This window comes from Aspergillus lentulus, assembly GCF_001445615.1.
Source record: "Aspergillus lentulus DNA, contig: Alt01, strain: IFM 54703, whole genome shotgun sequence".
Taxonomy (NCBI): Eukaryota; Fungi; Ascomycota; class Eurotiomycetes; order Eurotiales; family Aspergillaceae; genus Aspergillus; species Aspergillus lentulus.
This window is the reverse complement of record NW_028322123.1, coordinates 240,925-254,198: the sequence shown is the minus strand read 5'-3', so window position 1 is coordinate 254,198 and position 13,274 is coordinate 240,925. Positions and strand designations below refer to the sequence as shown.

At 49.1% G+C, this 13,274-nt stretch overlaps 5 protein-coding genes across 5 annotated transcripts; 2 read left to right on the top strand and 3 right to left on the bottom strand.

Moving 5' to 3' along the window:
* Positions 1 to 763: 763 nt before the first annotated feature.
* ALT_0060 (DUF3659 domain-containing protein) lies at positions 764 to 3,145 on the bottom strand (the record flags this gene model as incomplete). Its single annotated transcript, XM_033563057.2, has 2 exons — positions 764 to 1,288; positions 1,349 to 3,145. The coding sequence occupies 2 exons, from the start codon at positions 3,143 to 3,145 to the stop codon at positions 764 to 766; spliced, it is 2,322 nt and encodes a 773-aa protein (XP_033418948.2).
* Positions 3,146 to 4,428: 1,283 nt separating this feature from the next.
* ALT_0059 (uncharacterized protein) lies at positions 4,429 to 4,890 on the bottom strand (the record flags this gene model as incomplete). Its single annotated transcript, XM_033563058.2, has 1 exon — positions 4,429 to 4,890. The coding sequence occupies one exon, from the start codon at positions 4,888 to 4,890 to the stop codon at positions 4,429 to 4,431; it is 462 nt and encodes a 153-aa protein (XP_033418949.2).
* Positions 4,891 to 5,724: 834 nt separating this feature from the next.
* ALT_0058 (uncharacterized protein) lies at positions 5,725 to 6,375 on the top strand (the record flags this gene model as incomplete). Its single annotated transcript, XM_033563059.2, has 1 exon — positions 5,725 to 6,375. The coding sequence occupies one exon, from the start codon at positions 5,725 to 5,727 to the stop codon at positions 6,373 to 6,375; it is 651 nt and encodes a 216-aa protein (XP_033418950.2).
* A 1,242-nt stretch (positions 6,376 to 7,617) lies between these two features.
* ALT_0057 (FAD-dependent oxidoreductase) lies at positions 7,618 to 9,060 on the bottom strand (the record flags this gene model as incomplete). The annotated part of the gene is made up of 2 exons (XM_033563060.2): positions 7,618 to 8,022; positions 8,080 to 9,060. 2 exons carry the CDS (start codon positions 9,058 to 9,060, stop codon positions 7,618 to 7,620), a joined length of 1,386 nt encoding a protein of 461 aa, XP_033418951.2.
* A 1,987-nt stretch (positions 9,061 to 11,047) lies between these two features.
* Positions 11,048 to 12,527, top strand: ALT_0056 (flavin monoamine oxidase family protein; the record flags this gene model as incomplete). The annotated part of the gene is made up of 2 exons (XM_033563061.2): positions 11,048 to 11,239; positions 11,289 to 12,527. The coding sequence occupies 2 exons, from the start codon at positions 11,048 to 11,050 to the stop codon at positions 12,525 to 12,527; spliced, it is 1,431 nt and encodes a 476-aa protein (XP_033418952.2).
* Between the last annotated feature and the right edge of the window lie 747 nt (positions 12,528 to 13,274).

Sequence of the window (13,274 nt, the reverse complement as noted above, 5' to 3'; positions counted from 1 at the left end):
AAAATGGCATTAGGTCAAAGACTGATCCCCTTGTCTATCGATACTCCGACCGTGCGCTTATGGATGCAGAGACCAAGAGCAGATATATCTCAGTTTCGGCCATGGGCCAGCAAATATGTTGTTGTTTCTCATAATACCTCCTTAGAGTGCCACAATAACCTATTCAGAACAGGCAGCATTAGAAAGATAGTTAGCAGCTGACTGTGTATACAGTGGACTTTATGGCTCTCTACACTCTGGAGGCCCCAGCTTGCCGCCTCGTGAGAGAACGCAAGGACAGATAAATCCTAGCTATTATCATTTCTATATAATATTAGTTTTTATCACGATGCTAGGGTCACTCAACAACACTTTGACGCCAAGTACTGTCCTTGTGGCCTAGTCTGAGTACCACGTAGTAGGTCAGTCACCAGATTTAATTAATTACATAAAAGATTAGCAGAGTTTAATACGAAGCATTAGGAACTTGTTTCTGAATTATGAGGTTGTATCAGATAAAGTAATATGGAAAAATACAGAACATTTATAGATACAAATACCTATTTTTCCCTACTCTAGCATGGCAGTCCTCGCGGAGAAAATACTTATTGATGGTGAGATGAGTGGTGCAATGAGATTTCAGAAACGATTGGAACCAAATACAGCGTTGAATACAAGGAAAATAAGTTGATAAGCAAGGAAAAGGAGCGAACCCAAGAGAGCACGAAAAGAGGGCTTGTCTAGAAAGATCAGAATAACGGCTTTTAAGGTTCCTAGAGATTAGCTACTCCTTACCACCCAGCCCCAGTGAGCCTGTCACTTTGCCCAATCCAAGCCCCTCAAGGAGCCTGTCAATCCCAAGTCCACCCAGCAAACTATTCAGGAGTCCCCCAAGACCCAGTCCGTTCAGAAGCTTACCAACAAGGCCCAGCACTCCGCTAAGAAGGAGGCCAACTGCAGCAATAATCTGGAACAGCGGTTCGGAAAGCAGAGCCCACAAAGGGTTGATCTGCCTTCTGGCGTGAGGCATATCGGCTATCATCTTCTTTCCGTTGTCAATAGTCTCGACGACAGTCTCTGTCAGTTCCTTGAGGAGGTCTGCCAGTTCATATTCTTCCGGAGTTGCCTCGCGAGAAGAACTGTGGGCTTTGGCGGCGGCAGCAATCTGGCCATCCGGATCGAGAGACCGAAGAGCACCCTTGCATTCCTGCAGGGAAGCACTCGCCTCTTCTATTAAGGGCCTGACGTCCTTCACGAGTTGCTCCTCGTCAAGCTCTTCCTTAGGGGTGCTATTGGCAGTTTGAATGTGCTGGGGGATGCACATGCATTAGACGTCCGCAGTTCTAATGTTAGGAAAGAGGACATGTACCTGTGAGATTTGTCTGCAATGCGATCCAACATAGTCGAGCGTCTGCCGAAGAATTGTACACATTTTCCTTGCCAGGGCTCGCTCTTCTGCCTCCTGCTGCTGCTTTTCAAGTTCTTCGGGGGACAGCTGTGGCTGTTCATCCGGAGTCCAGCGCTCTGCACGACCTATAACGTTGCCCGATTTGTCCATAATCTCTCCGTCTTCGTCCACAGCCCGTCCGAGAAGTCGATCCTCGTCGCCTTCCACTAACTTCCCCATGATCTGTCCAGTACTATCGGTAACCACACCACCTTTGGCCACAACAAGGCCACTGAGTCCGAAAAAGGGGCCTTCCTGCAGTTCGTCTTCTTCACGTGGAACAAGCTCCGCCATACCAATCACCTCACCAGTGTCGTTCCAGACCATCCCTTTCGCATCTACCTTCTTACCCACCATCCTCCTAAGCTTCCCTGCGACAATGTGCCCGAAAACTGCCCCTGTATCATCAACAACATTTCCCAGCTTGTTCACCATCTTTCCATCGAGAATGGACAAATCTTGCTCCTCCTCCTCCTCTTCCTCCTCCTCCTCCTCTCCTTCGCCTTCGCTCCCCCATCCCATCTCCCACGGCTGTAAGGGCTCAGCTCGACCGAGAATGTTGCCTCTTTTATCCAGAATATCGCCGTCATCATCCACGGGACGTCCAACAAGCTTCTCAACATCACCGTCAACGATTCTTCCGAACCGGTTTCCGTCTACATCCTGAATGTAACCGTCGTCGGCGACGAAGAGTTCCCCGAAACCGGCAAAAACACCCACCTCTTCTTCTTCTTGCTCCACTGACACTGGTTTTGCTCTGCCAACCAGATGCCCTCGGTTATCCCAGAACTGACCTTCACTGTCCAGCTGCAGACCCTCTCGGCTAAGTTTCTTCGCATCGCCCTCAATAAGCTGCCCAACAGTGACCCCGGCTTCGTTCACAATGTTGCCAAGCTTATCGCAAGTCAGGCTCTCCAGTGAGGCAATGTCAGGTAACTGTTGGACAGTCGATGCTACAGCTCCACTCATTGCTTCGTCGTTTCCCTCCTGCGGCGTTTGAAAACCAGTATCAGCGCCTTGCCCGGACAAGATTTCAACCTTTCCAACGACAGTATTGTCATCATCCAAGACTTGGCCCTTCTCATTAACTAGCTTTCCTGCAAGAATACTTGGGTCTTGTTGGCCCACGACTTTGCCAAGCGTTTGGCCATCTTTATCAACGATTTTGCCGTCTTTATTTATTCTCCTGCCCTTGAGTATTGGGCCACTTTCTACCATGCCCTTAGCCCCTTCGCTTCCTTCGGTTGTCACTGCTCGATCGCCCGGCTCCTGCCTGACTTCCTGAGGGACGAGTTCAACACGCCCAATGAGGTCACCGTCTTCATCCAGTATTTCCCCGTCGCCATCGACAATCTGACCGACAAGGTCCTGCGGGTCGCCCTCGATGACTTGACCTATCAGTTGGCCCGTTTTATCGACTATCTTTCCGTCTTCGCCAACTTCGAGCCCCTTCAAACTTGACAGATCAAGAGAAGTCTCTTCTAGATGGGTTTTGACAACATTGCTCGCGGGTATAGCTGCGGGAGTCTTCTGACCTTCGTCGCGAACGAAGCGGCCCCCCATATAAGCTGCCCCTTTACCCAGTTCCGTGAGCTTCGATGCGCCCCCTTTCGCGCGGTCCATGATCGACGAAGCAAGCGTACCGGAACCCGACGCTTTAGCGTCAAGTCGACCCTGATCGCCCGGGTGCCTCTGTTCTCGAAATCGTGAGTTACTCATTTTATCTGAAGAAGAAACCGTCAATGTCGGAACGCGTGTTTTCTTCTTCTCTCTGATTATCTCACTGGCTGGAAGTTGCTTTTTCCCCCTTTGTCTTTTGGCTTTGTCAGTCTCTGCTTGGAGGTGGAGGCTAATATAGTCGGTGCTTAGATAACAATGCCCAGAGACCGAAACAGGTTGGCAGCGATATAAATCGATCGAGCGATTGCTATGTGATGTAATCGAGATCTCGAAGACAATGCTTATAAAGTACTGCGCGAGCTCAAGAATGCTGGAGTTGATTACATTGACGTCTTCTTCCATCATTACTGCTCCATCATTGTGCACTAAGCGTATAGGAAAGAAAGCCATCATTGGGGCTGGCAGGTACCACGGTACGGAATTTTCAGCAGGAACCGTGGGGCTTCAATCACGAGGACGACTTTAGGACATGGCCAGATGCCTTGTGTACCAAGTGATACGGAGAACCACGTTGTAGGGCTGCTGTCACTTCCTTTGGTCCGCCATGCTTTTTGTCGCGTCAAAGTCTTCCACACGGCGGAACTGGTTCGTTTGTCTTGGTTCCATCGGTTGGTGGCGGCTAGATGCTTCAAGAACGCAGAGACATACCCTGGACTCGTTTCGATAAGACGTCATCCTTGGCTTATTTTAGGTCGTTTAAGCGAAATGTATCAACCCAAAATAAATAACTGGGACCGATCTATAGATCCAAAACGTAATCTCCCTTCTACGGGCTTTAGCTTTGATAATACTTATAACAGGAGAGCTAATCGAGTCCATGTAAATCAAATTAATGCACGTACTACTCTGCGTCCATAAATCTTAGACTAATAATATTCAAGAACAGCTATATGCTTAATAATGAAGCTTTAGTGGCGCAGTAGCCCAAAGGAAGCGAATCAGACCCACAATTAGATGTTCGTTCAACCTAGGACATCTTGAGCCGGTAAAAGATGGGGTGTTCGTCATTCCATTATAGAGTGTGAAAATACATTTGGAATGTGCAGCTATATAAAGATATCTGCAAGTTCTGTAATGATGGGCATCGCCAAAATATACTAATTACCACGGTGTGTGCGTGTATGAAGAAATCTATATATTCTGAAATTATTTCAGACCAGGCGAACAGGTTAAAGATCCATGAACCCTGAGTGTTCAATCGAGACCGATGATTCTTAATACAGTGGAAGATATGATGGGCGTGGCCCATGTGTCACTTACTACTTTTAGGTTATCAACAGCTTCCAGGATAGCTCCGTGCCATAATCACGAAATGAAAACACTTACAGCAACGATAACGTAATGTCACCATAGATTCTGGCTTTCAACTCGACTTCGACGTCGAGGTTCAAGTCCAGACGCAGTTTAAGCCCCGAGTCTTCATCTTTTTTCTGAAGTTGCTGGCTCTCATTCTCCTCAATCAAACTAAGCTCTTCAGTGGACTGGTCTTGCGTGCGAGTTACAGGCCCTGCCAAGGGGTTCTGCTCGGAAGCGCCTCGGTCAAGTGGCTGCAGCGCGCTGAATTGGGTCTCGTCTCTGCGAGACTTCGCAGGATGAAACTTGTTTAGCCGACGATTTACTTGCAGCTGTTGTGTCTCCTTCTCCATTTGCTTATGACTTGGGGATCTGTGTGTAACTTGGGAACGGCTCTCATATTCATAGCCTGGAGAAGGTGCAGGGTCCATATTAGAGTCGTCTTCATAAAGAGTAAGGTCCTCTTTTATTGATCGAGAAGGGCGAGCCATTCTGGCAATAACTGGTGTAAGAAAGCAAAATGATGCCAATAGAGAAGAGCTTTTTTTCCAACCCACTTTGCAATTAGATAACAATGTCTTATACAGAGTGCAGATGTAGTTTCATATCAAGGATGTTGTAAACCCTGGGGGTACTCTGTTATTTGCAGCGCCACCGACGACATTTCGCTAATCGTAAACAGTTCTCTGGCTCGGGCAATGAAGGCTACCATGGACTGGATTGTCGACTTCGCATTAAAGGAACGTGATCACGAACACAGTTCACATCATCTTCTTGGCCATGACGTGCTTTATATCAACCTAACCTTGGTATGGTTATCTGCAAAGTGGCCGGATAACCGAGCGTATTTGGCGCCATGCCGCCAGTAAATATCCAAGTATGATACCTTAATGGACTTTCGACCTAATGGCGCCGTAACAATAGGAAGCAAAGTAATCCCTTGATTCTACGTAAGACCTACGCTCGGTTGTGTGTTGGTTGTGCCTCGACTATTCCCTTTGTATAGCACCATGGCAGCTTCCGGACGAACCAGGTCCAGGTCTAGGCTACAGAAGACTGTAAGCATGGAGCAATAAAAATTTATTTCAGTATCAATTTTCTTTTGTTTCTCCTAGTTTTCCCAAGATACTCGCTACATATTTCCCAGCAGCAAGCCAGGTCGCCACGCTGACATCACAACCGCACATACATACTGGGTCAAATAGATGATAAAGTACAAAATCGACGATTTTATAGCGGACTTTGTAACATATATGAATTAGGTCTAGTCAAAATACTTACATCCACGTACCCTTTATCAAGCAGACGCCATAGTTACCATCCAAATGGCGGAAACTGTGCAGAAACCTCCAAGCACACATGCCCGCCCGAACAACCCTGGTATCAACTCTCCGCCGAAGCGAAGACCACCGAAGCTCCGAAGGAACTTCCCCCTTGCTACTGAAGCGTTCGGAAAAGACAATAAATCCAACAAGGACCCCGATTCCAGACAAGTCTCTGGTGATACTGACGGGGACTTGACAAGCATTGGCCACGAGTCGACTGTGGACGACAAGTACATCAGTGAGCCAGAGTCTTTCATAGCCGAAACAGAACCCCAAGGCGGTCTTCAGAGAGCAGCTCAGCCGTCAGCTACACAAACAGCCGTGATTGATCGCCCAAGTACTGCCCCTATTGAAAATTGGCATAGGCGGGTACGCCGTAGGCGTGGAAACCAACAACTGGCTCCGATCGAATCGGATATTGCCGGCAGGACAGTGGATAGCGCAGTAGGTGCCGTTCAGGAGGTGAGCTCGAAAGCTATCAGTTCCGCTGGTAACACAGCTGGCAAGGCTTTGGGGGATGTGGTTGGAGTATCTCAGGGTGAGCCGAAAGGCAAGGATGAGCAGGTGAGGTTACGGCTAGATTTGAATCTGGACATTGAGGTGCAGCTCAAGGCAAAAATACATGGGGACCTCACTCTACAGTTGCTGTAAGTGCCAATGACTTTTATGCTGAACTTGAGAACCTATTACTGAAGTGAATAAATGGTAGAAGCTAGGAAGCTCACCCGCGTTCTATTTCTATTTACCTCATGTGGTTTGTAGTTATAATGGACCTGTTAGGGGCTCTTTATTAGAGTATGCTTCACTTCTGTCCGTTATGTAATATTTCTTCAGTCTTTGGCCATGAAAGGCAGAACCGCGTAATCAAAAGACAATAGGTGTAAACGTTGAATTCCTTATATGATTATAGTGCACCGGCATTTGGTGAACATTAAGTACATTATATCACACATTGGCTCAGCTATAGCACTTTTCTCTTGTCCAGCGGTGTGATCAATAAGCTTCATCTGCTTTTTCGCACCATGAGTGGGGTGCTGTCTGTTTGTTCTGATAGCCAGCATTGCGTCTCTGTACACACTTACAAGCGATCACTTGACGATGAGTGAGCAGCAGAAAATACCCCACCCCAACAGCCTTGATCAGGTACGGAATGTACCTGCCGAAATGATCCAATAGCGGGATATGAGCAGGGTAATTGGACGGATCGTTAATTGCCTGACGACTCTGTCGAACCTGGGCTACCTGATGTGATGATCTCTGGACGTTGATCGACGGTTTGACGTGTTATGTTCATTGCCCTTAGCCCCATCATAGTCCAATTGAGAGGTCGGGCTGGGAAGTGCACGTAGAAAATTCGATGGGGAGCCTGAAGATCACAGCCCAGAACATTTCTCGGCGCGAGAGGTAGATGGTTATTACCATTTCGGAAGACGAGACTCCAGGGCTCGTCTTCAGATGTCATTCGCATAATCAGTGATATCACTGAGAAGAAGGATTCCGCTAGTACGTCGTCATCTTCCTTTGCTCACTCCTTGCTAAGGTACAGTCTCCTCTCCGACCCCTCCGTTCAATCTCGCTGGCCCCAATTCGACTGGTGACGATGATGACCGCCTGGCTCTGACCATCCAGCCCGTTTCAGTTCCATGCAGAACACATATGGCTATCGAAGCGAGGTGATGTTCATCCTCCCTGAGGCTATGTCAAAGACATTTGAACAATAAAGTTTGGGTGGATTGCAGAAAGTTCATAAGTCATAAGGTATCCTCTATCTATTGAGGATCGTACGTAATTCATGTTACCGTGGCCATATCCAGACCGAAACCACCATCAAATCATGAGTCGTCACGAGTCGTCAAACGCCGTTCTCCATACTCTAACATTCCATAGAAGACCTCATAATGACAAAGGGACTTGTGTCCTCCCTTCATCCGCATCAAGAGCCGCCTCCAGTTCGCTTGTCAATGTATAAACGGATAAATCGGACATGCTCTCGTGCGTCGGCGGCGGGAAGATGGGTTCACTTATCGGCCCGGCGGCTTTTTCCTTGATTAACGGGTTTGGTGGCAGCTGAGTAGACGACATGCAGTCGCGGAAGTTCCCGGGAAAGAGTCCTTTGTCAAGGTCGCTTTGCCACAACCGGCGGGTGGCATCAAACGCTTTATCGACCAGCCCTCGCCGCGCGTTCTCGTATTCTACAAATATATGGTGAAGAGAACGATCACGCCCTCGAGCAAAGATTTGCGCGAATATGACCGCATCTTCGATGGCGTACGCGGCGGACTCCTCGCGCGGTGGCATCTGCAATTTGTCATTTAACGGTGCAATTTTTCTCCACAAGAAGACCTTCATACTTACTGCGTGTGCAGCATCCCCGAGCAGGAGAGCGCGGTCAACGTGCCATTTCCCCCGCTGGCGAACCTGATAGATGGGGTACAACTGCCAATCGCGAGTCTCGTCAATCCACTCCCGAATCCACGGGAAGGCCGACACGCCGAATTTGCTGCGCACCTGGTAGCGAAGGGCCATCTGCGCTGACGTGAGTGCTGCGATATTGGTATCTGTGTAGGCCAGCGCTCGGTACCGCTCGATAATGTGTTCATTCACTCGCATGATCGCGGCCACAAACATGGTCTGATGACTGGGGTCGCAGTAGCTGGCCAGCAGCGAGCCTTGCTTTGTAAGATGAATGGCGGATTCGTCGAAATGAGAAGGTAGAGATACCCGCTCGGACGGAGCCAGGCTCTGAATAAAGGCGATGCCGGTATATTCGGATTGGTTACCGGGATCCACCAGCTGCGTGCGGACCGCCGAGTGGACGCCATCGCATCCTAGCAGTAGATCGCCTGTGGTCGTCGTCCCATCGTCGAATTGCAGGGTCACTACTTTCCCTGCCGTGCTGCTGCTGGATAGTTTCTTGTCAAACTCCACCGAGATCTGCGCGTACCGGCGCGCCACGGCCAGCATGGCGCGAAAGAGAGCACTCCGCAACACTCGGCGGCTCTTATAGCCCCCGTAACCGCGTCCGGTCTCATCGGCAAATCGCAAGGGACCCAACGATAGCCCGGAGCGGAGCGAGTAGATGTTGATTTCGTCTATTTCAATTCCCGTGTCTTCTCCCATCTTTGATAGTTCGGGCAGGACGCCGAGCTGGTCCAAGTGGTGCTGAGCGACCGGGGTGAGACTGATGGCCCCTCCATCCCCCATCAAATGTTCATTTCGACTGTCATAGATGGCGATGTCCAGATCCGGTTCAACTTGTGTGAGCTCTTTTGCTAGAGCGATGCTGGCCGTGAGACCGGCGATTCCCCCACCCACAATCAGGATGCGGCGTGGCATGATGCGATGTGCTTGGGAAGAACATGCTGAACATTTCAGCCAGAGACTGTAAATATAATCCCCTTTTGTCGGATCCGAACAGAAACCAAGTGGCCGGCCGAAAGTGGGAAAACTCAGCGATCACCATCAAAGGACCATTTTGAGCGTCGACACTGGTCCGGCAGTTGTGCGGTTGCGCTGTGTCCCCGTATTAAAAGCAGTGATGTGATTGGCTGACCAAATGGCCTGGGCTAGCCCGTGGCGATAAGAGGGGAACGGCCAAAATAAATGTAACTTGATTGGGTGGAAGTCAGAGGCGTGGCATGCGGATCAAGAGACCATCCATGGATCATCCACGTCTTGTATGCAGGTCGGATCCGAGACGGCGGAAATTTTTTCATCATAAAAGGGGTCGAACTGTTTCCCTCCCATTGCAGCTCAGGAATGAGAAATACTTTACGTAGTAATTCTAAACAAAAGTGGAAGTAATTTCAGGATGGACACAACACAGACCCCGATCCGCGAAAAAGCCAAGAATAGGTGGCCCAGCGGCACGTGACTTCAAGCGGATCGCCGAGATGCGCAGTTTGTTATGATTGGTTACCACTGGTTCTACAGTAAGGTACAGATAAGCTTAAGGGACAATCGGTGGAGAATCAATCGGCGTCGCCTGTGGACGCGATATGCCCTCCATGCTACCAGAAACCGGCGGGGTTCGTATAAGACATGTGCACTGACAGGGTTTTGCCGCTCTAAACTTCTGCTCTGGGGATGTTCGGACTCCACAGGTAACAGCAATGCTACAAGTTGTTGCAGCTTGGGAATATATTTCCTATGATACTGCGGCAATTCTATGTTCCAGACTCCAGACTCTATTCCATGACCAAAAGCAAAACAGTTGCACACGAGTACAGGGACATGTATTTCATTGCTAGACTATACAACTCTATAAACTGATTTTATAACTCGCTCTGACAGAGTATGATCGGCAGTACATGAAATCTATGGCTATCACTTCCAGTTTAATGTCCAGGGAGATGCGATGCTGTTGTCGTCTTGCTATAGCCACCTTAGTTGATTTCCCATTCCTTCATTCTTCTCGACTATAATGATTATTTATGGACTATGATCTCAACGACCTTTGTGCATGTATATATATGCGTACATCTCTATAAAATGATCAGCGAACCCGACCTTAGTATGTCAGACTATATCAACATTAATCCCCCAATCACGCGACAAAAGCATCAGTACCCTGGTCTCTGCTTACTCATAGTGCCTAATGCTGTCGTCTCAGCCGAATACAGTTAGCCGGCTGACTTTGTGACAAAAGCAGTGTTAGCGACATGAGCAATGCTAGCTACCGGCTTATCGGATAAAATTAGTCCACCTGTCAAGTGGAGACTGTTTCCATCTGAACCCCCGATCTTTTCAGTGTATATGCGGTCCCTGCCAGTCACTTTCAGAATCTCTACAGGCACAGACGTGGGCCGAGGCTTAGATGACATCTCCGCGATTGCCAAGATATATCAAAATGTCACCTACTTTAGTGCTCCGAAGCTACTGACTCAGTGTTCCTTCGAAAGCGAAGCCAGCTAGTCTGTGTAAGAATCGGCGACTCAGTACAACGCTTTGACTGCAGAGAGGAAGAAGATGAATTCCGTATCCGGTTCTGGTCCGACTCTAGCACAGACTTGGCACTTCATGGACAGGGATTATAGAGGCTAACACACGGCATAGCTGACATAGCTATCACTTCAATTTGTGCCGTCGGCCAATTAATTTCGTCCAGGTCAACGAAATTGCTCAATCTGGGGTTATTGCCGAAATAACCGTGGCCTTGAAGCCATGGTGTGTCAAAGTGATTGGATGAGGTTGATACTACCTTACTATCATGCCGAAGAATACAAGCCCACAGGGCCAGCTGCAGATTTATAAAGCATATGCAACCCCCAAGATGCGAAAGTATCGCCTACTTCAGACGATATCCTTCCTCCAAACTCCCACAATGTTATCACTTGCATCTCCTATCCTCAGCCTGGCCGCAGCCGCGTCTCTGGCCACGGCTAGCCTGTTACCAAATATCCTTTTTAAGGACATTGTGGTTGTCGGTGGCGGTGCTTCTGGTGCCTACGCTGCGGTGCGACTTCGCGATGATTTTGGCAAAAGTGTAGCTCTCATCGAGAAGCAGAGCATCCTTGTAAGTTTTTCCCTGCCTCGGGTAAATCCACAGTTATTGACACCAACAGGGTGGTATGGTCGACTCTTATGTCGACCCCAAGACCGGCGCCCCTCTTGACTATGGCGTCAAGATTTTCATCGACGCTGGTAATGCGGCCGGCTTCTTTGACCGGTTTGGCATCGCCAGGGGCAACTCGTCCAACCCCACGGTCACAACCGAGTACATTGACTTCCGAACCGGAGACGTGGTCAACATGACGCTGCCACCTTTTCCCGACCAGTTTGCGGCCATGGCCAAATTCCTCGAGGTGGTCGAGCCGTGGGAGCACCTGATGCAGCCGGGCTACTACGACTTTCCCCAGCCAGATGCCATTCCTGAAGATCTTCTGATTACGTTTGGTGATTTTGTCACCAAACATGGTCTCGAAGATGCCGCCCCTCTGATCTACGAGAGTACCGGCCTTGGCCTCGGGAACATGACGCGGGAAACCACTCTGTTTGTTCTACAGTCGTTCGGTCCCTCCATGGCTCGAGCGATGCTCGGCAAGCAAGGAATGTTTGTCCCTGCGTCCGGTCGCAACCAGGACCTGTACGATGCCGTAGCCGAGCATCTCGGCGATGACGTCCTGTATTCAAGCACAGTTGTTGACAGCTGGCGTACCCCGTATGGCGTCTTCCTCACAGTGAAGAACAGCAAGACAGGCCAGATCACCCTCATCACAGCCCGCAGGCTCCTCCTCGCTATCGAGCCGACCAAGGACAACATGGCGCCTTTCGACCTGGATGACAACGAGCGTACAGTCTTCTCCAAGTTTACTTACACTAACGAATACACCGGTCTGGTGAACAATTCTGCATTCGCAACCAACTACTCGTACTTCAACCTCCCTGCCTCTGCCGCGCCTGACAACTATCTGGCCCTGCCGAATCCCTCGTTCACGGCTCGCATTGACTACCTGGGTGGCGATAACGTGTTCAGGGTGACGATCGTTGGTGACGATACACTCGACTCTGCCGGCGCCAGACAACTGGTGCAAAAGGACTTTGATACTCTCCGCAAAGCCGGTCGCCTGTTGGATGCGAAGGAAGGGGAGCAGGTGAGCTGGGTCGACTTCTCTGCACATGGGCCCATGCATGCCCGCGTGTCGGTTGCAGACTTGAAAGACGGCTTTTACCAGAAGCTATACGCGCTGCAGGGAGGACGGTCGACCTGGTGGACCGGCGGCGCTTTCTCGGTTAATTTCCAGACCACGTTGTGGCAGTACGATGAGCTTCTTTTTCCGGAGATTCTTAAAGGGCTGAACTAGTCAGTGTTTTTCCGGATACTTTGTATTTGGGAACTTGAACTAGACAGATGTAAATATAAAATGCATTATTCACTTAAGATACTCATTGATGATACAGGATGGATTCCTCGTAGAAGATAGGCTCGCCCTACCTAGTTATCCGCTCAGGGAGAGTTGTCTAGCTCCCGACATCACGGTCAGTAAGTGGCTTAGATGTTGTTACATTCACTTGACTGAATGGACAGGAAAACTTGGTGAAAATAACAGGCGGGCCATGAGGACAGTTATAATTGGGCCATTCGGCTCTACACATAATGTAATATATACCCGTTCTCTTTCCCCCCAGAATCGGAGGTTTGAACGGATCCTTTTCTCATAATATTAAAGCGAGCTTTACTATGATACCTCTAGAATTGAATGTTAAGTTTAAATTAATAAGCTAGATACTGCTCGCAGATACACCATGAGATGGACTGGAGAGATGTTACCTCACCGGCTCTGTTACCAGGAGGCGAGCTTCAGCTGACAACAATCACAACGGATATATGAATATAGAAAGAATAGTACATAGAGGGTTGTTGGCGAGACAGTCTATAACTGTCACTTCTTGCTACCCCGGACAATTATCAAGCTTTCAATCGTCCTCCGTACTTTTCATGTTCAGTCTGAGGCTCAACGCAGGATCCACCTCGTCCAGTGAGATCAACTTCATCTTCGCCGACATCAACGCATTACTCTTACCACAGGAACCATTAGCACAGCATGCAG